We start from the raw sequence: 23,171 nt of genomic DNA, 5'->3' as shown, positions 1-23,171 counted from the left end.
CACATGCCAACAAGTCCTGGATAAGACTTCCAAAGGAACTAGTAAGTCAGTGAACACAGTAGTGGGACAGCAGTACAGAGGAAACAGATCTGAGCAACTCCATGTGAGCCATGAGCATCAGAACAGCTTTCCCAAATTCGCTGAGGTGGAGTCCCAGGGCACTTTTATTTCCCAGGACCTTGGAAAAAACAAAGCAATGAAGCAATGGGGGGAAAAAAAAGCCCATTAGAAATAAGAAGACATTTGGTTCAAGAGCAACTTGGGCTCCTCCCTCCCTAAGAAACAGATTACCAAGGCCACGGCAATAATGACAGAAAATGAAATAGAAATTTCTTTATGTATGTATTTTGGGAATGTATTTAGCACCCAAATTCCATATAACACATATTCTCTTCGTTTAATTAGAGCTGACACAAATGACCAGTTTCACTTCATGAGGCACGAATATGGCGCTTTCCTCAAAAATCTCAAAACAGCAGGAAACTGATGTTGCTTTAAAAATTTTTTTAGGAAACACTTTTAGACACTCAATTACTCCCATTCTTTTCAACATGTTATTATTGCTGAAAATTATTCATATGCTTCCAAGAAATGCTTCCAAGAAAATTAACTACCACTCAAAATCTCTCTTTCAGAAGTTGCATGTGTTAAAATTGGCTGTTTGCTTACCTTAGATTTGTGATCTGATGTTAGTGTCTGAATTTTAATTTCCGTTTCTTTCTTCAATTCAACACAATTACTTCCTCTAAGAAAAAAAGAGAAAGATTGCAAATGTGTGCCACAAGTTAAACATCTCCCCATTCAGTCAGCACTTACTAATTAAAATGTTAATCAAAGCTGAAGCGCTGCACCGTATTGGAATGAAATTATTTCTTCTGGCAACCCATTCACAACTTACAAAATATTGTTGGATTAATGATCAGTCAATTCAAACACCACATGATTAATTCTAGATTGGCCCAGCAATTATTCTGTTGCCGAGGATGTGTCAGGCATCTCCATTTATGATACTTGGTTCCTTTTCCAGGCTTAAAATACCTTGCCAAGAGAAACCAGTTTGTGCCTGAAAACTTACAGGCCTATCCTTGCCATGATTTTAGACTCTGTTTTAAAAGTCATTTGGTTACTTACATTTAGTTTGAGGCAGAGAAAATTACGTAATTTGAATAATTACCTCCCAGAATGATTTGGGTGTACTACATTTGAACACCTATAGGAAGTGTAGGTGTCCCTCTGAGAATAAGTGAATGAGCTGCAAAGGAGGGGCCTGGAATAAAGTAATATCTTGAGAGGAGTCTGTTTGGACACCACTGTAATAGTTCTGTGCTGGATTATCCAGTGATGTACAGCGATACAGCTCCATGTCTGGACAGGGACACGTTCATTTATCAGCTGCACCTGGCCCTAATAAGGATGGTCATTGCTTGATGCAGTAACATTAATCCACGTTTGCTCCAGAAAAGGAAATGTATGAAACTCTTAACAAGTTTAAATCCTATTTTCATATCAAAGTACTGCTAAACTTATGGAAACTAGCAGAAAATTTTATCATCAAACAGTACCAGGAAAGCCCTTACTGGAAATAGTGTGCCTTGTTTTCCAAGGGTCACCAGTCATTTATTTTCTACCCAGAGCAAGGGAAATTTTGTAGATATTTCTAACACTGATTCGACACTTTGAAAGCAATCTAAAGTCACAGAGAGAGGTTCTGACCGCTGTTACCTCTGCCTATAAAAACCCAACAGCTGAAAAGAAGTGGTTTTGATCACAGTCCCAATAAATCAGAAGGATCTTCGTGTGCCCTCACTCCATTCAGAGTGGGAACACAACCATACCTATCCCCACATGCCTCTCTGAGATTTGTGAGCATTGCAAGAGTATGACAGAAATAGCACAGGGAGCAAAATCCTGTCCATCTGTCAGTGAATTAGCATGTGATTAAAAAATGCTGCTTTGCTGAACAATATGCAGTTGGCATTTGTCACACCATGTGGCAGAAATGGACCACAAAAAAAGTGCACAGCAAGATCAGAAGAGGAAGTTGTCTTTACACCTATCAAAGGCCTTTTTATCAGGAAATAACTTGACAATTTCAATATGAATGCCTTGAAAAACATGTTTTACAAGTTTTCTTACAACTTCTATTCCTTGCAAATGCTCTAGAATGATAGCCAAGGAAATGGAGCATGTCCTGTGCTCATGGAACCCAGGACTCTGGATTCGCCAGATCATTTAAGTTCAATAAAATTTGTAAGTGCCCACCAATGTATTCACTTTTAAGCATCTCTTTTAATACCCTGCACAGCTGGGGTGGACATAAGTACCTTGCAGAATGGGCTTTCAGGGCTCACCCTGAAGGAAGCCCTTAAAATATTTTGCTATGGCATTAAAAAATGTTTCCACAGAAAGTCTGTCAGATACTGATTTGGATTTGGCTGTTAATTGATGCACACAGTCAGTCTTGTAAAACTGAAAGAGCCATCAGGTGACTGAGAGCTCTGGAGTCCACAGAAAGTATGGAATTGTGGTAAGGAACAGTATTTGGCTTCGCACTGAAGCTGCTTCCAGAGTGGTCATTTCCAATTTTATTTTGAACTCATAATATGAAACTATCATAAAGGCTTTGGTGTCCATGCAAGAAGTGTTATAAAATTAAGAAAAGATGCTGCAAGTAGCCAATAAAGTGACCTCAAACTGGGAATCAAATTATGGACTGCCTCAATACTTGTCCCATTTTGGGGTGATCTGGACAGCATTGCTACCAGAACTTCCTCATATTTATTGCACAGAGACAGCCATTTCCACCCTTAACTTCCTGACACACCTTCCTTGGCTGTTTTGTCTGGACAGGCAGAGGCACTGGCTCCTTCTCAGGCCAACAGGAACACTGAGATTCTTAAATACCAGAGCACAGGGAAACCTTTCTGCCCCCACAATAATTATGGTGCAATGCCCAGAGTGCACTTCTCTGCCCCTGTAGTAAATAACCTGACTAATTAAAAATCCAGCTGTATCAGTAACCTTCTGCTGTGTTATATTCAGTGAAATCGAATCAAAGCCACATTAAATTAATCAGTCCTGCAGTTGTCCTCTCTCTGCTTGGAGAAGTAATAATTTTATGGAAGAAACTCCTTAGATTATAAGTGTTTGTGTGCTTACAGTTCTCCTGTCTTGAACAAAAAAAGGACAGCATGAACTGTGAGCTTTCAATAATTTAGTGAGGAGAATTCTCCTTACCTTGTTTACTTCTGACAGTTCTGTTTCTGTTCCTTTGCCAGTTTACAACATGTGCACTCAAAACCCCACCACCATTCCAAGTAATTTATAGAAAAAGTATTCTTGGAGGAATCCAGTGCCAAACAGGCATCTATGTTCAGCATCCAGTGGGTGAGTTGCTGCCAGCTGTTGTTGCCAGATGACAACAATATGAAATTAAGAGCAACTATCAGCATAGCTGGATGGGAACTAAAGTAATTCCTGCTGTCTCAGTGAAATTCCAGTGACACAGTGAAAGGTGGAGAGGAGAAACTGCTGCCAGATGAGCAGCAAGGCAACAGCAGGTCCTGCTAGTTAACTCCAAATTAGAATTAGACATTCTATTAAAGTCATCTGCATCTTCCAGGAACCTTTCTGGGACAAGCAGGAGATCCACACAGATAATATCCCAGGCCATCAGCTCGTGCAAATCAAAACAGCTCCATTCCAGTCAAAGGAGTAAGACTCATTTATCCCAGCTGAGGATCTGTAAGGGTTTTTTGTCAAAAAGAAACTTCAGCTCAACAGCACAGTCTATTATTTTCAAACCTTCAGGATTTAAAAGGCAGCATTTCCCCTGAAATCAAAACACTGGTCCTTTCTGGTCACTGGAGCTGTTGAGGACCTCAGTCTGCTCTCACTGAACACAACAGTGACATTCCCTGGGGAGCGCAGTGGGACCAGACCAGACCACACAAATAAGAATTGGAGAAAATCCTTTGCTTTTACTTTTAAAACTGTGATAGCAGAAGACTAGAGAAAGGCAGAGTGAGTCTAACATTTATGGCCCATGGCTAGAGCTCATTCTCAGGCTGGTGTGTGATGCTGGTTCAAGCTGCAATGCTGTTTTGATGAATGCCTTATTCCACACTCCAAAAGCATAAGACACCAAATCTATTTAAGTTAAAGAAAAATAATTTAAAATAATATCTTACCCCTTCTTCTTGATTGCCTTCTCTAACATTTTCTCGTATGAGACTTTTTCTTTATCGTATTGGGCCACTATTTTGTCAATTTGTGTGCAGTGCAACTTCTGCATGGCGCTGTGCTCCTGGAAAACAGTAGGATCTCACCATTAGGTTGATGGATTTTTGATGTGCCATTTTCTTACAGCATAAAAAAATATCAGCATACAAACAGACAATTTTAACAATGGAATTTAATCTGGTCTAGCCATGTGCTATTAAAACATTCCAGGTATTCCACCACAAGCACTAAAACATTTCTTCTTTGTTTGAAAAATTAAAACCTGCAGTGAACCTTGAAAATAGGGTACATTTGAAAACAAAGCAATGATGGGGAAAAAAAGTCATCTGTTGGAGCAAATGTCCATTTGAGCACAATTCTGAAGATCTGGCCCACGATCCCCAGTGACAGCAGCACTGTCACCATTGAGAAATCCCACCCTGTGGCAGACACCCCCTTCAGCAAGTGACAGCAAGCTGTGCAATACAACTTAACTTTATATTTCCCTTTATCAGAACAGCAGCTCATAATGATTCAAATATTTGACCAGCTCAGAGAGCAGCAAATAGTGAATTTACACTACAATAGGAAAAATGGTTCTTTCATTTATGTTATTTTATTAATACCCAATTGCCCTGCATTTTATCTAATCATGGCAAAAAGAACCTTATTAATCAGAACAGCTTCATCCAGGACTTTATCTCTATTTTTTATAGCTCATTTTGCTTCTATTCCACACTTGCTATTCTACTGCTCTTTATTATTATTTTCTATACACCTTTGCCTTATCACTGTTTCTTCCTCTAAAAATGCTAATTAAATACTTTTACGCTCACTTTTACCAAAACATTAACACAAATGCTGCAATGCTTTCAAAAATCTAGCACTGGGCTGTGCCTCAGCACTGAAACATCTGCCAAGCACTTCCCCAGGGAACAAACACAGCTTCCAAGTGTTGGAGTCAGTGTGGGGAACTGAATTTGCTGTTCCACAGAGGATTTAAAGGGAAACAAATAGACTCTGTCAATATTAAAATGTGCCAGCCTCACCAGGGGGTGTTTGCACTGACTGACCAGGCAGGGAAAAACAGGGACAGTGAAAAGAATGACTCGAGCTTAACATCAGCCAGCCCCTGGTGAAGTGACTGAGAGCACCTCTCAAACCACCCACTCCCCTCTGAACGAGCAGAACTATCCAATTCTCGGCACCAAACACTAAGAACAAACTCTGCAAAGCATGAGACCTCTGCCCAAACTTCTGTCGAAATTCTAAGAAATATGAGTGGTTTCTTGTAGCATTTTTTGTTTTCAGATGCAAATTTCCAGTTGCTAACATGTTCTAGGTTGATTCAGAATAAGTTTGGAAGTAAAAGTCTCCTCAGGTGGGTTCTCAGGATTTCCTCAGGCCCACTGAATTTGCACACCTTTCACATGAATATATTCACAAATTACATGTCATTGCAAATTGAAGCCACAGTTCTGCCAGTGCTCAGAGAGGCCACCTAATTGGTATAAAAAGACTCAAATCACACAGGGAAAGAACAAAGAACCATACACTGCTCCTTTGGGAACAGTGAGTGTGTATGTGCAGAAATCACAGTTCAGTCTATTAAAGGGAAGAGGAAATAAATTCCCATTATACAAACTGTTACTCCTGTCTGGTATCTCTCTAAAGAAACAAACACTGAGCACAACTGAAACCTGAGATCTGGAGAATTCTCATTACAGAATACAAGGATGAGGAAATAAAAAGAAGGAACTAACATTTCCAGTTCAAAATTCCATTTTGCAGAAGTTTATTTGTCTATAGTCCCATCATCTTTTGTACTCCTGCTTTTGCATTGTGAAATTAAGATTTTTTAAATGCTATTTTTTACTAGGCCTTAATTCAAACCACATATTTTCAATGTCTATATGAATACACAGGAGATGAATTTGGGGATTTAGATTAACTAGGCAATTCTGGTTACTGCCTAGAGCCACATTGAATTCCTCAAGGGGCTCTTGTGACCATCCCTGTTGTGTCCGAAACTGCTAGAACTGTACACCACAATCCTCTGCTGAGCTGCTGGGCTGGTAGAGGATATATCAAGTTAATCCCTCACTATCCTTCCTCTTCTGTCAAGCCCAAAAAGCACAGAAACTACCTGACAGCTCTGAAAAATGTTAAAATGAAGTAGGGGCCCATAAAAGCAGGCTGCTAAAAAGCGAAGTTGTTGACTGAGAAATGTCCTTTTCTTTGCCCATCTACCTGTGAGGCCACCCCAGGTCATTCACCTAAACAGCACTCACTATATAACTTGATAAAGAAGAGATATAAAGGAAAGGTCATCATGCAGACCCATCAGCTGTTCTGTAGTGGAATACAGGCTATGAATATTAATTCATATTGGGAGATTAAAGTTACTTCAGGGAATGTAGGCAGGAAATACTCTATCTCAAAAGCAGCCAAGTGCAGGGGTTTCTATGGATGCATTGTTTAAAGGAAAGCATCTCTGCACAATATGCAGAAGTGACTGGGCACATTCTTTTAAAATTACCAAAAGCACAGGCTACCAGAGCTAAAATTCAAGAGAAGTTATTCATAACAGGGAGATTTTTTTTAAATGGTGACAATTACATGAATTTTGCCACTGTTTTTCAAAAGTCAAACACACGGAATACTACAGCACAAGTGGTTGATAGTTTCCTACTGGACTGGGGTTTGCATCATGTTCTTTGCTCCCAAGAGCAATCATCTGCTCTTCAGCAACCCCAGAAGAGGGATTTTTGGAGAATGTTTCTATAGCTGCTGGAGCCAAAATAGCTGAAATGCTGAACAGAAGTAAATAAATGGAAGAGGACAGCAAAGAGAACACCAACAGAGAAGCCTGGCACCACTTCATTTTTGTTTGCCATAATGCATTTTCCAAAGCCAATTTTAGATGGAAAAGCATTCGACTTTTCCTTCCTTAAGCATCATGAACAATTCCCTTCCTCTTACTTACTGCTCCAGACCTCTGCAGTGCCCATGGTTAAATGAGAGGCAGCCTGTTTCTGCTGCTTTTAGCTTCAGTCTGTTTCAAACACAGGCCTCTGAGGCTGACCACAGCCAGGCAGCTGCAGGGCTCTCCTGCTCCATCCCAGCTGATAAAACGCACTAAGAACAGTGACGAGCACACCCAGCACTGCCCTGAGATCCCCCTGAGCTAACGTGGCTGCACTTTCCTGCTCAGACTCCCTGAATTCCAGGAGCTGCCCTTGCCAGGCATGTCCTAGGCAGGCACTTGTTAGGAGAAGCTCACACTCTGTACTTAGGAGCAGCAGGACACAGGCTGGCTCAGAAATGAAAGAGCTGTGCTTGAGCTAATGCTGAAAGCCCTTTGGAGTGCAGGGCTGAGTTTTTAGATTATGGCTGGCAATTTTTGCCTCACATTAGAGGAAGCAAGTGCAAGCCTGAACAGATGGATCTTTTATTTTAATATTAGCAAGCACAGTCTTGGCTCAGATATATCTGTGAGAGACCCCTGAGTCTGTTTTCTACATAACCACAGGACCATTTCTATAGCAAATTGCTGGCACTTAAAAATTAGAAGCCCACAAAAAGATCACCCTGTTGATATCAAAAAGTGTTGGTGACAGACACTTTTCTTTGAGCATGGGCTTTGCACACAACACAAAAATGCAGAAATCATTCATTTCTGCTCTGCACAGTCAGTAAGGAGGCTGAAATGTAACTATTTAATTTTCTTATATGCCTTTCAATAGTAAGAACTCCAAAAAAGTGCCAATTACTGAAAGTAATTTCTCCATAATTCATTGTACGGAGAGTCCCATGCCCAAACAACAGCCATGAAAATAAACACAAAGACTGATATTAGAAATGCCCAGGCAACCACACAACATCAGATCTGCAGTGGAATTGGTAAGCAAAGAGAGCAAGGGAGCAACTGCCCCAAAAGCCCAGAAGGCATTTGCATGTTTGCCAAAATTCAGAACTTGAGATTTTTTCTTCAGTTATTATAACTCTTTCTGTAACAAGAGTCATGGTTTTCTAATGAAAGAGAGCAGGGCAAAACTGGCTGTGATTTTCCTACCACGAACCATATTTATGGTAGTGATATATGCAATTGTGGTGTCACTGCCAAGAAAAAGCTTGCTAGAAAGTGGTTAACAGAGCTAGAAATGAGGAGGCCCAGGGCTCTTCATTTCTCAGCTCCACGTCCCAGCTCTCTCTGGTGATTCTGCAGTTTCTCCAGTTTCTCCTCAGTGCAGCACCACCTCCCACCAGCACTGCCTTGTTTTCCCATGCTACCTGTCAAGAAGTCGTGCAAGAGGGAGCAAGACAAAATCATTACCTGCAGAAGGTGAGTCTTGGATGTTTCTGTGGGTCAAGCAAACGTGCACCCGATCTCAGGCACACATACAAAGGGTTGCCAAAGGGAAAACGTGCTCACTGCAGCACATTTTAGTACATTTAAAACATATATGCCTTTCTTGGGAGTCCCACAACCATTACTTAGTCGTCCCTTCTAATTTAATTAGGAACTGCCTGTGCTAGTGAGCAACTGTTTCCAGGTAGGGTCAGAGAACTCTTAATTATCATACCTTGGCATGTTTCTTCTTTAAGGCATTCAGCTCTTTCTGCTGTTTCTTTAAATGCTTTATATAAGCCTGAAAACAGAGAAGCTGGATCAATTCTCCTGTGGCCATCTTGACTTTAACCAGGTAAAATCCTGGCTACTTAAAACAAAAAAAATAGGAGCAGCTCCTGAAAAGTTTGTGTCAATACTTACCTTCATCTGCTTTAAGTCTTCTATCTTCACTTGAGGAATAAGGTCTATACCTGGGGAGGTATTGATACAGTTTATCTAAAACTTCATACATACTAATATACCTCATATTTAAAATTTGAGTTTTACCACAGCAACCTACATTTAACTTAACAATTTATTAATTAACGTTTTTCACCACATTAAAAAAATAGTCACAGGTTAATGAGAAAATTATTTGTCAAGCTATAGCTAAGATACAGTAATTTCCTTTTCCCATGCACTCTTCAATCAATTGCCTTGTGGAAAAAGAATTGAATCATTGAGTGTATTTTAATCTCTTCCAGTTCTGGACTGAAGTGTCAAAACACAGCAATCTAAGAACTGAAAAATCTCCTTTTTGCAAACACAGCAAACCATTTATGAATATTAAAACAACTTCAATATTTTGGTCTCTAGCTGGAGATTGCTCTGGCACCACTTCTTCCAGTGGGGAGGTTCCTTGGGTAGGGTTCCACACAACTACAAAACTGAGGATAGGTGTGCTTCTCCTCAGGTTAAAACACAGGAGGGAAACTTAACTTACAGCCTGTGTGGCATCAAAAATAAAATTTGCATTTTGCTTAACACCAGGCTATGGGAAAAGGAGCAGAAGTGTGCTCCAAGACTAAAACTAAAGGGCAGTTCAAAAATAAAGGAGAAACAGAAAACCAAAAGAAGAAAAATTCTAAAGAAATTTCAGTCACACAAGACTAGCAGTACTGTATAGATGAATGACAATGTTCTGATCACTTTAACTGCAATGCAAACAAAAGCTGATCTCATTTAATGTTTATGCTTTAATAAATGCTTTGTGACAGGAGACTTTCAAGAACTACTAAGCACATCCTATAGATAAGTGTTAATAAAAGTGTCAATACAATGCCACGAGAGTTGTAAGTTTTAGGTTTTCCTGAGATTTCACACAGAAATGTTTGCCTGTGTATAAATACACTACTAATATATTTAGTTAAGTATTCTTAATAATGTCTATGGACTATAAGATTTCCTTTGCCTTGAAAAGGGCTTTCTGGCTTTTAAGGTGAATTTAACTGGAAAATGCTCAGACACTGTAAAAGAAAAAAAAGGGGGGGGAGGAGAGGTAGGCAATCTCCTCAGGGAATATGAATTTTTCTTTTCTTAGAAGCATAAGACTCTGCTCAAGTATATGGTATCAACATCAGTCTAGTAAATGAGACAGGAGCAGATGTAGGCACAGCTGGAGGCTGAAGTTTTCAAAACCACAAGTGATTTAACTCTTACAGAAAACCTGAGACCAAAAAAACCCCACATCCTTGTGCATTTGAAAGCCTTCCCCATTTTGCTGCACAAGTAACTTCTAACAGCAAGATCAGTTGTATATTTTAACAGTGGTAGAATTATTCAGATCTTAGTAAATTATGGCGATAAGAAGCACAAATAAGGATCATTACATGGGATATAAAAACGAGCAGCCCTATTTTCACATGCAAGGATAAAAATTGCAGTCAGGAAAGTGTTAAGTACTGAAACCTCAGTTTAAGAGCAGGCCTGCCTCAGGGTTTCTAAACATACCTCCTCAGGATTTTATTTTAAAACATTTACTACATGCAACCACTACATAGAACATTTCCCTAGTTGTCCAGGTCTGACTCCATGGCCAGCAGGAACCAGTTGTTAACCCCAGGGAACGCCACGCTTCATTAATGCACAATAAAACAAACACTTGTGCATCTTGGTCAGGATACATGAAATATGAAAACACCTCGCTGCATAAAGGGACCTGGGGTTTACACCAGGGAGGAACTTTTGAAAGAGTTCAGGAGCCAGAGACAGCCTGAAGCTTTGATTCATTGCCAGGAGTGACTCCAGAGAAATGGCATCTGGGTTCCCAGCAGATCCCTTCACACGTGTGTCCTCAGCCACGTGCTAAATTTGAGAACAGGAGCCCTCTGTGCTCCTTTTCCCTTCTGCCAATACCTTTGGGCCAAGGTGGATGAGTGAGCGAACCCCATCCTAATTCTTGTGGCCCATTAACAGAAATATCTATTGTCTTTCATTTGGCTGCACAAATTTGTTTTCCCGCTTAATCTTCATTACCTGTGATGATATTGGAGCAACAAATAATCCCAATTGACTGTATAAAATGACTGTAGAGTGAATGATGAAGAGTTAGGAAAAATACTTATTCACTTATAAATGAGCACATTTAAATTTTTTTTTTACAATAAACATGCCATTTCCATAATCATTATTCAGAGTAAAACCACACTGTGAAAACATTTCTAATTGTTGGGAAATCTCTACAGAATCCAGTGAATTCTAAATACCTTTAATTACTTCAATCTGCAACCTTGCCAAGGGATTTGTGAGGGGAGAAAAAAAGGAGAAGAGTTTATCTGTGGACTGTGCCAGATAATAGTCATTCCTATTGGCAATCCTCCAGGAATCTTTACTAGTAAACTATTCCCAGAGCCATGCAGGTTATGTGTACAATATACACACATATATTAAAAAATGTATAGCTGTATACTACAGGTATACAACTACACAAAGAGGTCGCTTTGTGACATAAAACTGCATTACCTTTACACAGGCATTTCAGTAATACACAAAATTCATTTGCAGTTAGACAAAGACAACTCCCAAAGGCAAAACTGATAAGAATGAATGCAACCCCAAAATTCAGCTTGAATAATGAGTGTTTCTCTGGAGCTTTCTGAATCCCTTCAGAACAGAGGGAGTGATTTTTGTGTACCTTTCTTAGCGTCGGTGCCAGAGCCAAAGCCTGCAGTGGTGCTTGGTCGAAGCTCCGAGCTGCTCTGAGGTGTTACATTGGCTTTGGGGTTATTGGCTTTTCCTTTCCTGTCATTCTTTGAGGTGTCATTTGGTACATCAGCTATATCACTCTGAAAGAAACATCAGAATAAATCCATTGTTGTTTTACCTGTGGCGTAAAAAGTTGGGAAAATAGCTGAACTGGCTTACCTTAAACATAATAGAATTGCAACATATTTTCAAACAACACTATAGTAAAGCATGTAACCTGTTTCAAATAGCTACTTACTAAAATACAACTCTGTCCCATTTATTAAAGTCTGTCCTCCTAAGGGATGTATTAATATGATCCATGAAAAGCCAGTGAGTAGTTCAGTAAATGAGTTAAGCCAGACAAAGAAGCTTACATTTGAAAATGAGAAATGATAAGGTGCATTGATTGGAGAAGGGCCAGTTTACTTTAAATAATGAACACAGCATGGACATAAGTGGGTTGTGTTTGTCATTGATTCTACTTACAGTTTCAATGCCCATAGCTCTCATTTGGTCTGCTCTTTTTTCTGTGATGGACAAAAATTTCTTTGGATCTGATAAAGCATCCACAATATCTATAAGAAAAAAAAACAAAACAACTTTTTGTGAGCTTTGGAGGCATCTGGAAATTAGTATTTTACAAAGACTTTCTTCTATCCCTGTTATTATGAGACATGGCTTGCAACAATAGTCCAGCTTTCTGTAGTGAATTTGGCAGGACTGGAAGTGCTTATTTCCACTTGGAACATGGGACAGTTCATAATGCACCAAGGTGTGGTATTGATCCAGATACCTTATTTAGGAAAAACCCTATGCTCTGTCAGACTGCTCTCACTTCCTCCCAGTTAAGTAGAATTTGAGACCAGGGTGGGATCTCCTGAGCCACAAAGCCCTGACTTTGGTTAGTGAATGTTGGCTGACATGGGACTGCAGGGAATTGCAGAAAATGCCATTATATCTCCCAGCTAAAGAGCAGCTTCAGGTGCATTAAAGCGATCAGGTAAATTTATTCTCAGTAGCCTTTGTGATATTCCATATCTGGGACATGGCAGGCTGTGAAATGGCTTTTCTGGGAATGGCCAACATCTGAATCTTGCACATGACACAGTACCACCAGTGGGATCACAGCCCTGGGTACCAGGCAGATTACTGAACCTGTTTTCCACATGCAGTGACAAATGTGCAAGCACAGGTTTACAGGATGACAAAGTCCCAGCAATTTTTAACCTGCATATCAAATAATCTCTTTCTGTGCTTAACTCCAGCAGTCAGAAAAAAAAAAAAAAAAAAAAAAAGTGAAAATATCCAACCCATCAAAAGGGCTGGCAAGAAACTTCTTGCTCAAAGTAGGGGCTGGGCTGTATCATCTCCCTCCCAACCTGAGTTGTTCTGTGGAGTATACCTCTAAAGCCACAGCATAGACAGGTCTCCCATTCCCACAAGAGTTGCATTAAACCCTCAGCATTACCCTTGAGATCTATTTATTTACACAAATAGGTCATCTCCAATAACTGCTGTGACCCATTGATGTCTTCTGAAATTTATTTCAGAAGGCACAAAAGCCATGTAGAATTTATTTTTAGCCGTGGCAGTGTGTTGTGGCTCAGCACCGACTGTTTCTCCTCTCCCTCACTCATTAAGGGTGTCTCTTTGTCCTTGGCACGCACTCCTCAATGAAAACCCAGGGCTACCCTGCCAGCACGATGCGTCACTCGAAAATTGAAGCTGATTATCACGAGCTTCCAGGTAGAGATGAGTAACGTGTCTGGGAGAGCAGGACCTCTGTGGATTGTGCAGGGAACCACACAAGCACATCACCAAAGGCTCGGCACCTCTGAGAGGGACGTGACTCATCCCTGCCTCTCACGCTGCCGTTTGTCCTCTGCTTGTGCTCCCCTCTCTCCCCAGGAAGGTGAGCTGGGGGTGGGGAGCAGCATTGGGTGGGAGAACTGCAGTTACACATAAAACTCTGAAAATTACATTACAGGGGGCACCAACCACTCAACTGAGCAGCCAGGCTTACTCACTACAGATTTCTATAATAGAAAATGCTGCTTCATTTGCATCAATTTGTGCCATTATTGTGGTTTTATTGGGACCAGAGGGGCTGATGCAAATAAACCACAAGAAATTACAGAGCTATAAAATAAAAAAAGAAAACCACATATCTTTTAAAGCCTTCAAGGCATCACACATTCTAGTTATTATTCAGGGCACATTTTTAAATCTTACTCATACAGGTTGAAAAAACAAAAAAGAAAGAAAAAAGAAAGTAGGCAGCTACTGACTTGAGCTCTACCTTCCTACAGGTTTGCTAAAACAACCATGGAGATCCTAATGATAGCTCATGAAACAATGAGAAGTTCACTGCGGATGATAAGTAATTAAAACCACATGCCAGCAGAATACTAATGATTCCACCTGAGTGTCAGAAGTTATTTCCCAGTTGTTCATCATGCTGCTGTTTTATATCAACGAGAAAATGCATGAGGCACATCCAGCCTGTCTGGGAAGGGAGAGGAGAGCTAGAATTGATCTCATTTAGCTCCTGTTAGTATGGAGCCTGTTTTTGCCACTGCTGACAGTAAACTACAACAACCAGTCCTCCTGCTCTAGCAGCATTTTAATGTAACAATATTATTACTTAGGGGTTGCAGTGTTTTCCTACCTCTGTCAAATAAAGTATCCACAGCACTGCTGACAGTTTGCAAATTCTAAATTGGTGTTAAAATTCTCTTTGAGAACCAAGTCTTTCACTTCTGCATGTGCAGAATGCAGTTTAAAAATTAAAATAAACAGATCTTTTCTCCTTATGAGTCCAGCACACTCAGCAGCTCAAGCCACATCGAACTCACTGCTAAGTTTAAATTCTATTCTTAGAAAAAGTCTGGCATCATAAAACATCAATCCCAAATCAGAAGCATGTCCTTAGTTGAGGAAATATTTTAACTGAGTCATTTACTGTCAAAAGCTTCAGTTCAGGTAAGAATTAAAGGACACACTTAAACATGTCTCTTAGATTGATGGTTCAATTACCCTTGGGAATCTCAAGTTTAAGCATTACATTTCTCTTGAGATCAAGTCCCTGCAGTTAAATACTGTGGATGGAATGTGCTGCATAATGGCACGGTGGTGCTCCAAAGCCTGAGGCAAAACTCCAGCTGACTTGCCAGAAACCAGGATTTCACATGTGAACAACACAAATGCTTCTGTAACACTTTTTTCCCATGAAATACTGTTACTGAAGGCTCAGCCTGGTAATTTTTTGAAATCTGAATACACTCTGGCAAACACAGACTTGAAGATGTTAGGTCAACCTTCCCTTCCTCCAGTTTCTACTGTGGAAATCACACTCAGAGAAGTGCAGCCATTCTTTGCATGGTAGCAGGTTTGAAAGAGATTTTGTGAAGAGGAAAACATTGGTTTGATCAATAAACTTTCACCAGCAACCTCTAAGGTAATTGCTGCAGAGTCAGAGCACTAACATTTCGTGCAATTCCTATGTTACAGTTCTAAATGGTTTATGTTTTGTCCAGTGCAAAGCAAATTTCATCTGGGGCGAAGAATCCTTTTCCCCCAGGGGGAACTCACTCATTACACTGATTTTAGGGGTGTAATGGTTCAGCTCTTTGTTCCCACACACATGTGGCAATTTGCCACCATTCAGTAGAAATTACCACAGCTCTGCCAACCTGATAGTGGAAATGTCTCACATTAAAATAGCTTTCCTGAGAACCCCCCAAAACAATTAAACCACACAAAAAACCCCCCAAAACAATTAAACCACACAAAAAACCCCCCAAAACAATTAAACCACATGAAAAACATGTAAAACTGGGAAAGAAAAATGCAGAGAGGTTTTGGATGCTGAATTGTTTCACTGGCCATTTCTAAAAATCTACCAATATTCTCAAGAATATAGAATTGGTTTTGTTGGGAAAGAAATGTTTCTGTATGTATTTTTTTATACTTATAGGCCAACCAATGTAGATAAAGTACATCTAAACCTTACAGATATTTATGTTAGACAATATGTAATAAAGAAAATACTCTAAATTGTAAACAGAGAAAATCAAATTAAGTTGAGTAGCAGTAGCTTATTTTCCACATTATTTTGTCATTTAGTAGATATATGCTTTTATCATTAACAATGAGGCAGGCACTTGGTCAAAAAGCAGCAATATCCAGAGATTCCAAGGACTTATAGGAAGCTAGAAATACTGATTTTTTTCCATCCCCCAGCACTGCACGTGTGCTTCTGGCTGGCACAGAGACACTGGAGCACTTCAGGACCTGCACACCAACACTCAAGAGCCACAGCACACCGAGACGAAGGCCGGTCTCACCTCCAAAACCATCAGGCACGTATGTTTTAAGCACAATGTTGCAGAAAACCGTGGGAAGAGAGAGCGGTTTGTTGCCCTCATTCCGAAGGGAAATGTGTCTGTAACCTGCTTGCAGTCCATCCAGAGGCAGGATCCTCTGACCAATCAGCTTATTATTGTCATCATACACTGCTATTCTCAGGACAGCAAGATCAGGGAGGATAACCTGGAAAGCCACAAAACGCAGACATTCAGTGACACTGACGGAGCAGCTCCCTCCCCGCTTCCCGTGGGTGAACTTTGGGTGCCAGGAGCTATCATCGCTGAAAGATCAGGTCATTCCATGCAAACCCCACTTTTCAAAATTAATCTTTCCCAGAAAAGCGTTTTTTTCACCCTAAATAATGGGTAGATTTCAGATTATGTAAATCCTGCAGCTCACAGTTACACCAGCTAAATATTTTGTATGTTTATTTTTCATTTCTGCAGACTGGTGACAGTGATAAGAAGGCAGGTAAATACTGCATGGGAAATGACAGCTACAGCAGCAATCAAAGGGCAGGTAGTGCTGGATCAGGGGGAATTATGACAGAAATGGGATTTGGGATGCATCCAAAAGGGCAAGGAGAGGGCAAGCACAGGCTGATGGGGATGTCTGAGCTGCTGAAATGCTGTGCTGCCAGCAGAGGTGAGTGTGCTGCACTCACAGGGGGTCCAGGGCATGCAGGGAGAGCAGGGATGCTGCAGCCTCCTGCGTCTGTCAGTGCCCACCTGGGCTGAGCAGCACAGGAACAAAGAGACCCCCTGCTCTCCCTGGAGCAAAGGTGCTGCCTCTGTGCATGCAGCAGTGAGGAGGAGGCAGACTAACAGAGGTGCAGCTCCTCTGCCAGCCCACCTCAGTCATACACGGGAGAGATTTCCCACTCCTTCCCTACCCGGTGCTATTCACCAACACCTGTGGGATAAAAGGGAAGACCTCCCTTCCCTTAGACTTCCCCCTGCCACTTCCATTTTCAGTCTTGGAGGGCACAAAATAAAGGCTGCTTTTGGTCTCTGAACCCGTGTGAGCAGTTCATGGGTATCCTGCCCTATTCAACTACAGCTTAGTACTCCCAGCACAGCTCACCACCAGCACTGACTCCCTCCTCCCCTTACACAACAGAGGGACAACACAGAACCCAGCTTAGAATGACTGAAACTTTATTTTAATTAAAATGAAAACGAGGAAACGTGACAGAAGAACAAACACAGTACCTGAGAACAACTGTGTAGGGTTAAGCATCAGCCTGAGGAGAACACTGCAACCCAAACAGGGCAGGTAAGATCCCTCCCCTAAGGTCACAGATCAGCACATCTTTCATTACAGGATGGTCCTTGACATAGATTTGCCAAGGAGCAGAAGTGGGGACTGAGTTTATTGTTCCCTCTCCATCAGTTTGTTCTGTGGTATCCTGGTAGGCACTCCCACCCTCTCATGATGCTTTAGCACTGTGCACCCCGTGCCTCCTGTATCTCCAGCTAGAGGAATCCTTCCTGCTGTGTTCCTGCCACTCACCTGCTTGATCTTCAGTGCATGTTGATTACCTTGCTAAGCTATGAGGGCCTGAGGTGAGGAAAACCAATCTCTTGGCTGACCTAAGAGTTCAAGAGAATGTGTGACCATGGCCTTGCTCACTGAAGAGGAGTGATGAGAAATGCTGCCCTCAGCCTCTGCACCCGTGTCCCAGCACACAGGTTGCACAGGGGAGCACCCTGGAATTTATGGCCCTTTGGATGTAAGAAATGAGACAGCAGCAGATGCTGTCATATGGCCAGCAAGTCACAGGCAGCAGAATTGCCTGTACACAAGCAGCATCTTCGCTGTGCCTCCTCACACACAGAGAAAAGCACTTGAAGTCACAGTCATGCCAGAATATGAGCTCAGAAAAACCTCTTGCATCAACTAAATTTCTATTAAAAACTTGCTATGCTGTTGGGAAAGCAGATTAAGTGTGTAATATACCCAGGTGTGAAGAATTATCACCACTTGGCAAAGTCTGAACTTTGGAATAAAAGTCTGAACTTTGGAATAAAAGAGCAACAATTCTGCATGACAACAAAACAGGTGTAAGCAAAACAGATGTTATCAAAGACAGCACTGTAACACATGTAGTCTGGCTGAAACTCCAGGCAACAGAAGAAAAATAAAACAAATATATATATATATGTGCGTATCACACACATATATATAAAGACTGAGAGATAAAAACTGAACACGGACAAATGGTCTCTCTCTTTAAATCCCCCATGCCAAGAAAAAAGGGTTGTTTTTCTTTTGGTATTGAAAAAAAAATAATAAAGAAAAAGGTACATGATGCACATGGACCACCGAAGGAGGGAGCTGGCAACACGCCTGAGGAACACAGCACCCTTCCAACTTTTCCATGTAATGACATTGACCTTAGCTTTGGATGCAGCATCTCACCTGCCCTCTGGGCTGAAGGAACAGTGCAAGATAGCAGCCACTGCCAGGGCAGGGAAGAAGGAATCTCCAGGGAATGATGGTGTCCACCAGCGGGGCTCATTCTGAGCAGACTGCATACCTTGAACACAGGCATGGTCACAGAGGAGGTGGCTACCTCCCAGTGGGAGGAGGAAGCAAAGGGGAGGAAAAAGCCAAATGGAAACAAAAACAACAAAAAAAATTCATGTGATAGCTGCAGAGGTTATCCATTAAATTAAAACCAAAGCAAAATTAAAAAAAGGAAAAAAACACAAAAAAGAAACCAAAACAAACCAAAACCAAGCAGCCTCTTGAAAGCTGACTTCAGCTTTGCATTGTTTACTGCAGTAAACAGGGGCCCTACAAACCCTTTTCCATGGGAGCAGCACTCATCCGTGTGAGCGGTCAGGCTGAAGCAGGGAGGGCTGGCTCAGGAGGGCAGGGAAGCTCATGGGCACAAGCAGAGCACGGGGTGTTCTTGGCAGAGATTCCAGGTCCTACCTTCCTAAAGACAAAGGACTCCTCGTTGTAAACAGGGTTGAGGCCGTTGTTCATCACCATGCGCGTGCGGAACTCCTTGCGGATCGTGTCCGTGGGCAGCCCGTACATATCCACCTCCACGTACGTCCCGATCTTCTTGTCCGACAAGAACTGCCCAGATATCACCTGCAACACACCAACAGGGCAAGGAAAAGCAATATTAAATAAGGATATCAGAAACAGTGCTCATTTTTTACTGACATCACTCTGAAAATGGTTTATAGCTGACAGACGCATTTAGTTCCTCAGACGAAAATGGTGTATTTCAAACTGCACCTCTTTAGAAAAGCTTTTGTGATCAGATATACAAATACAGCCTTCATCTGAAATGCCTGTGCTGTGGTATCAGCAGTAGTCAGTCATCCCAACCAGCCAGTGTCTCCCAGATGCATTCACTGTATGAAAACAAACAGTGAATGAACAACCAGAGTTGACACTCTGGCTATTCCACAACTTCAAATGCTCTGTTCACAAGCACTTTTTTCTGTGATACATCTTGACCACAAGAGGTGAAAGGAAATTACTGCTCTGCTTTCACTTAGGTGAAGGTTTGAAGCTAATCATGAGTCAGTCTGACTCCGTATTATGTGTGGAAAGTGCGGGATGCTTAAAAAGTGAAAAAATCAAAAAAACCCCACAATTCCTCTGTATCGTTCTATATAAGAAGGTTTGCTGCCATTTCACTCCAAGTCAAGATTAATCTAGCCACAGCACGTGATTACTCCAGGGAAAATTTTTATTTCATCAAGATGATCTATCACTTAAAAACACAGCTAATTTTTTCATTACTACAATCAAGGAGGGAAGAAACAAACTGAAACGTGATTTCACAGACCTAAGCTCATTCCCAATCCTTTTGTTTCCATGACCTAAAATCCTTCCTGGGAACACTCTGGATAAGAGATCTGAAAAGTTATGTGGCTGAGGGGTATCACTGCTGGCTTTTGGTCCACTCAGCTCCTTAAGTGCAAAATTCATATGGAATTTTATACTAGTTTCAGTCACAAAAGAAAAGTAACTGTCAAAATCCATAACCTAGGACCTTATCTGATCCCACTTCCTTCTTGGAAGGGCTGTGCTTTCATTACCACTTAAAAAAACCAACATTAATAAACCATGTTTGTTCTTCTAGAGGTGCAAATGGAACTTAGTTCAACATCTAGAATGCATGAGGAATGCTTGGCCGGCATGGAAATTTGAATTTCCATGGTGTGAAATTTAAATGCAGTACATGCAAAATGCTAAATGAAAGCTGCAGTCTTTCGCTCACAAAACAGGTTTTAGAATCCTCAGCCTCCTTCCAAAATTTGATACCAAACAATGTTTTAAAACTACAACAGGAGTTTTATGGACTTTATTACTCACAGATAACTCCAAAGTTTGGGCCTGCCTCAATCATTTTTCTCTCTTCATTTTGAAAATATCCTTCCCATGTATGCCCAGAATTCCCCCTGCTCTGAGGTGACAAGTGGTGTTGTGCAATTTCATATTGTACATGGGAACAAACTTCACTCCTTTATCCATTTGTGTGGGCTCAAGTATTTCAAAAGGCCCATGAAGGCTGTTAGAGTCTGACAATGTGTAATAACACATAATTTCTAATTCTATCATATTCCACTCAGATCAAGTAAACAAAGACATCTTAGCCAGAAATATTAAAAAAAAAAAAGGAAACAGTTTGCTGAAATCTACCCAGTCCAAGCACTTTTACTGTACATATCGTATTTGTGATGATTTTAAATGTGCTCTTGGATGTGATGCCAGCTGTCTGTGGCTGTTTTACCTGCACAGAACACGTTGCAGCAATAACACCATCTACAGGAGTTTCAGAGAATGGGTCAAACGTCCTGTCTGGCCGCCGCATGAAATCTGGCTTTAGTAGATACCTTGTTTCAAGGAGAAAAAAGAGAACATTATTCTTGATTGGAAATTAAAACTGTATGAAATACATATGAAATGGGTGTTCTGCCTTTAAACAATGAGCTCTCCTACAGCATTGTAAAATACAGACTAATTTCAGCTGCAAGGGTGAGGAAGTAAAAGAAAGTGTTACAGTCTGTCTGGAATACAGATAAATTTTAATTTTCATTTTGAGTTACCAGCTACTGAGAGGTGAAATCAGTCTGGTATTTTGAGATAAAAATAAATGTAATATAATCAAAGGCATTTCAAAACAACAGTTTAAAAATATAGGGAGTTACCATGTAATAAAACACAGATGCTCTCATTTGTTTTAATACTTTAACACTTTGGAAAAGCACAGAGGGATTTTTCAATTTTATTTCTCCAAATGAAGCAGTTCCTTAGAGTTCAAGACTCACACACTAAATTTCAGCTTGAAGCTAATTTTTTCATTGTGGTTATGAAACCTTGGGGGAAACAACTGATAATGTCAGTGCTGACAGATTGTTAATTATAGCAGCATGAAAGGTACCACCACAATAACGCTTACAATTCCTCCCCGAGGACCTCACACTGGATCAACATATCAATGAAGCCAATATGTGCTCTGATGCACCAAAACCCAAGGATTCTGCCATCAAAATGAAACAGCACCTGATCACTGCAGAAAGGCTGCACATTACAGACATTCTCTTCCACTGATGGAAGAAGATGTGGAACTAGAAAAAGCTTGCTAATTCTGCAACCCTGACAGACAAAGCTGCTAGAAGATTAATTTTTATCCACCTTTAGTCTCCCTAGTGAATAATTGGTACACAATATTATAAAGGCCTCAACAGAATTCAGAGATTAAAAGATGCTAGAAAAATTCCAGTGGAAAGAATGTCAATGTTTTCACCCATTTTAAATAACATGGTTTCTGTTTGAAAGTAATATTACTCCTCTTTCTTCCATTAAAAATGCGTTTCTTCCACTAGAAAAGTGATTTCTTAATATTTGTTAATTTAAAGTAGGTTGGGGCAGAAGGGAACTAATTATCCTTAGCCTCTGTTTTCAGCCTGCTGAAATAAAAAATGCTGAAATGATCTTGTTTCGTTAGCATGAAAGCTGCAAGTCTGAGAAGAGAGGAGCACATAGAGATGGAAATGTTCAGTTTCTCATTTCCTTTCTGCTACTGAAACACCACCACACTTACAATGCATATCAAAATATTACCATGCATTACCACTACATTATTACCAAAAAAACTGATATAAGAATGCAGGAATTCAGTTGATAATTTTGCCTGTCCTTCAGAGAATTTGGCAAAAGTAAACAGGCACTCTTTTACTAAGCTGGTGGGTCCAACAAGAAAGGAAAGAAACTCTGCCATGGGAAAGCTTTGGCTTTCTTCTGTTCTTGTTATTCTGACTGAAATCACAGAGGGTGCACCTTTGTCAAAGCCAAGAGCCTCTCTTGGAGTGCTCACAGCTGCAATAAAGGCATGGAATGGCCGAGCACTGTGTGCCCATTCTGCAAATGAGGAATTTTACCAAGCTCCATCTACTCAGATTTTCTTCCTCAATAAGATCTGCAGTAGTGAAAGAGTAGTAGCTCCTTCCCAAGAAGTTTGCAGATTCAATGTGTTTCTGGACTGTCACTTTCTGTGATTCATTAAACCTCTCCTTTTCTCCTGGTGCTAATCATTAGTCTATCCTATTAAGGCCTATGCTCAACATTTGAGAAAAATCAGCATCACTTGAACATCCTTTGTCATGCAAAAATCATGAGCAGGAACTTAGATGAAACACTTCAGTATTCTCTGTGAAATCCGTGCTCCAATTAAGAGTGCACAGATTAAAAATATGTTCCTTATGTATCCAGATTCCAATTGTCCAAATAAATTTGGCAATTCTGTGAACTGCGCAGTGAATCTCCATTCTGAGGCATCTCTTCAAAGAAAGGCTGAGAACAGAAGGTGGAGATGGAGATATTTAAATAACTGTGTACAGTATTCATGATCTTCATAATATGAACACAAAGTCTCTTCGAACTCATTTAAAAACTAGGCATAATTAAAAGCACATTCATTAGAATATCTCCTTATGGGGGATAATTCTCCCTGAACTCTGCTAATTTCTCC

General features: G+C 40.7%; 1 protein-coding gene across 1 annotated transcript in view; it reads right to left on the bottom strand.

Moving 5' to 3' along the window:
• PLCB4 (phospholipase C beta 4) overlaps positions 1–23,171 on the bottom strand; it is a 184,376-nt gene that overhangs the window by 18,357 nt on the left and 142,848 nt on the right. Inside the window, exons 25-33 of the mRNA XM_063391480.1 lie at positions 20,931–21,033; positions 19,109–19,273; positions 16,147–16,351; positions 12,287–12,375; positions 11,748–11,898; positions 8,996–9,045; positions 8,808–8,873; positions 4,191–4,306; positions 670–745 (exon numbers count right to left, since the gene is read on the bottom strand). Coding sequence (XP_063247550.1) covers positions 670–745; positions 4,191–4,306; positions 8,808–8,873; positions 8,996–9,045; positions 11,748–11,898; positions 12,287–12,375; positions 16,147–16,351; positions 19,109–19,273; positions 20,931–21,033 — 1,021 coding nt within the window. The remainder of the gene's footprint in view (positions 1–669; positions 746–4,190; positions 4,307–8,807; positions 8,874–8,995; positions 9,046–11,747; positions 11,899–12,286; positions 12,376–16,146; positions 16,352–19,108; positions 19,274–20,930; positions 21,034–23,171) is intronic.

The sequence above is a fragment of the Prinia subflava genome, chromosome 2 (genome assembly GCF_021018805.1).
Source record: "Prinia subflava isolate CZ2003 ecotype Zambia chromosome 2, Cam_Psub_1.2, whole genome shotgun sequence".
Classification (NCBI taxonomy): Eukaryota; Metazoa; Chordata; class Aves; order Passeriformes; family Cisticolidae; genus Prinia; species Prinia subflava.
The sequence above is the reverse complement of the archived record's forward strand: the minus strand, read 5'-3'. Positions and strand labels throughout refer to the sequence as shown.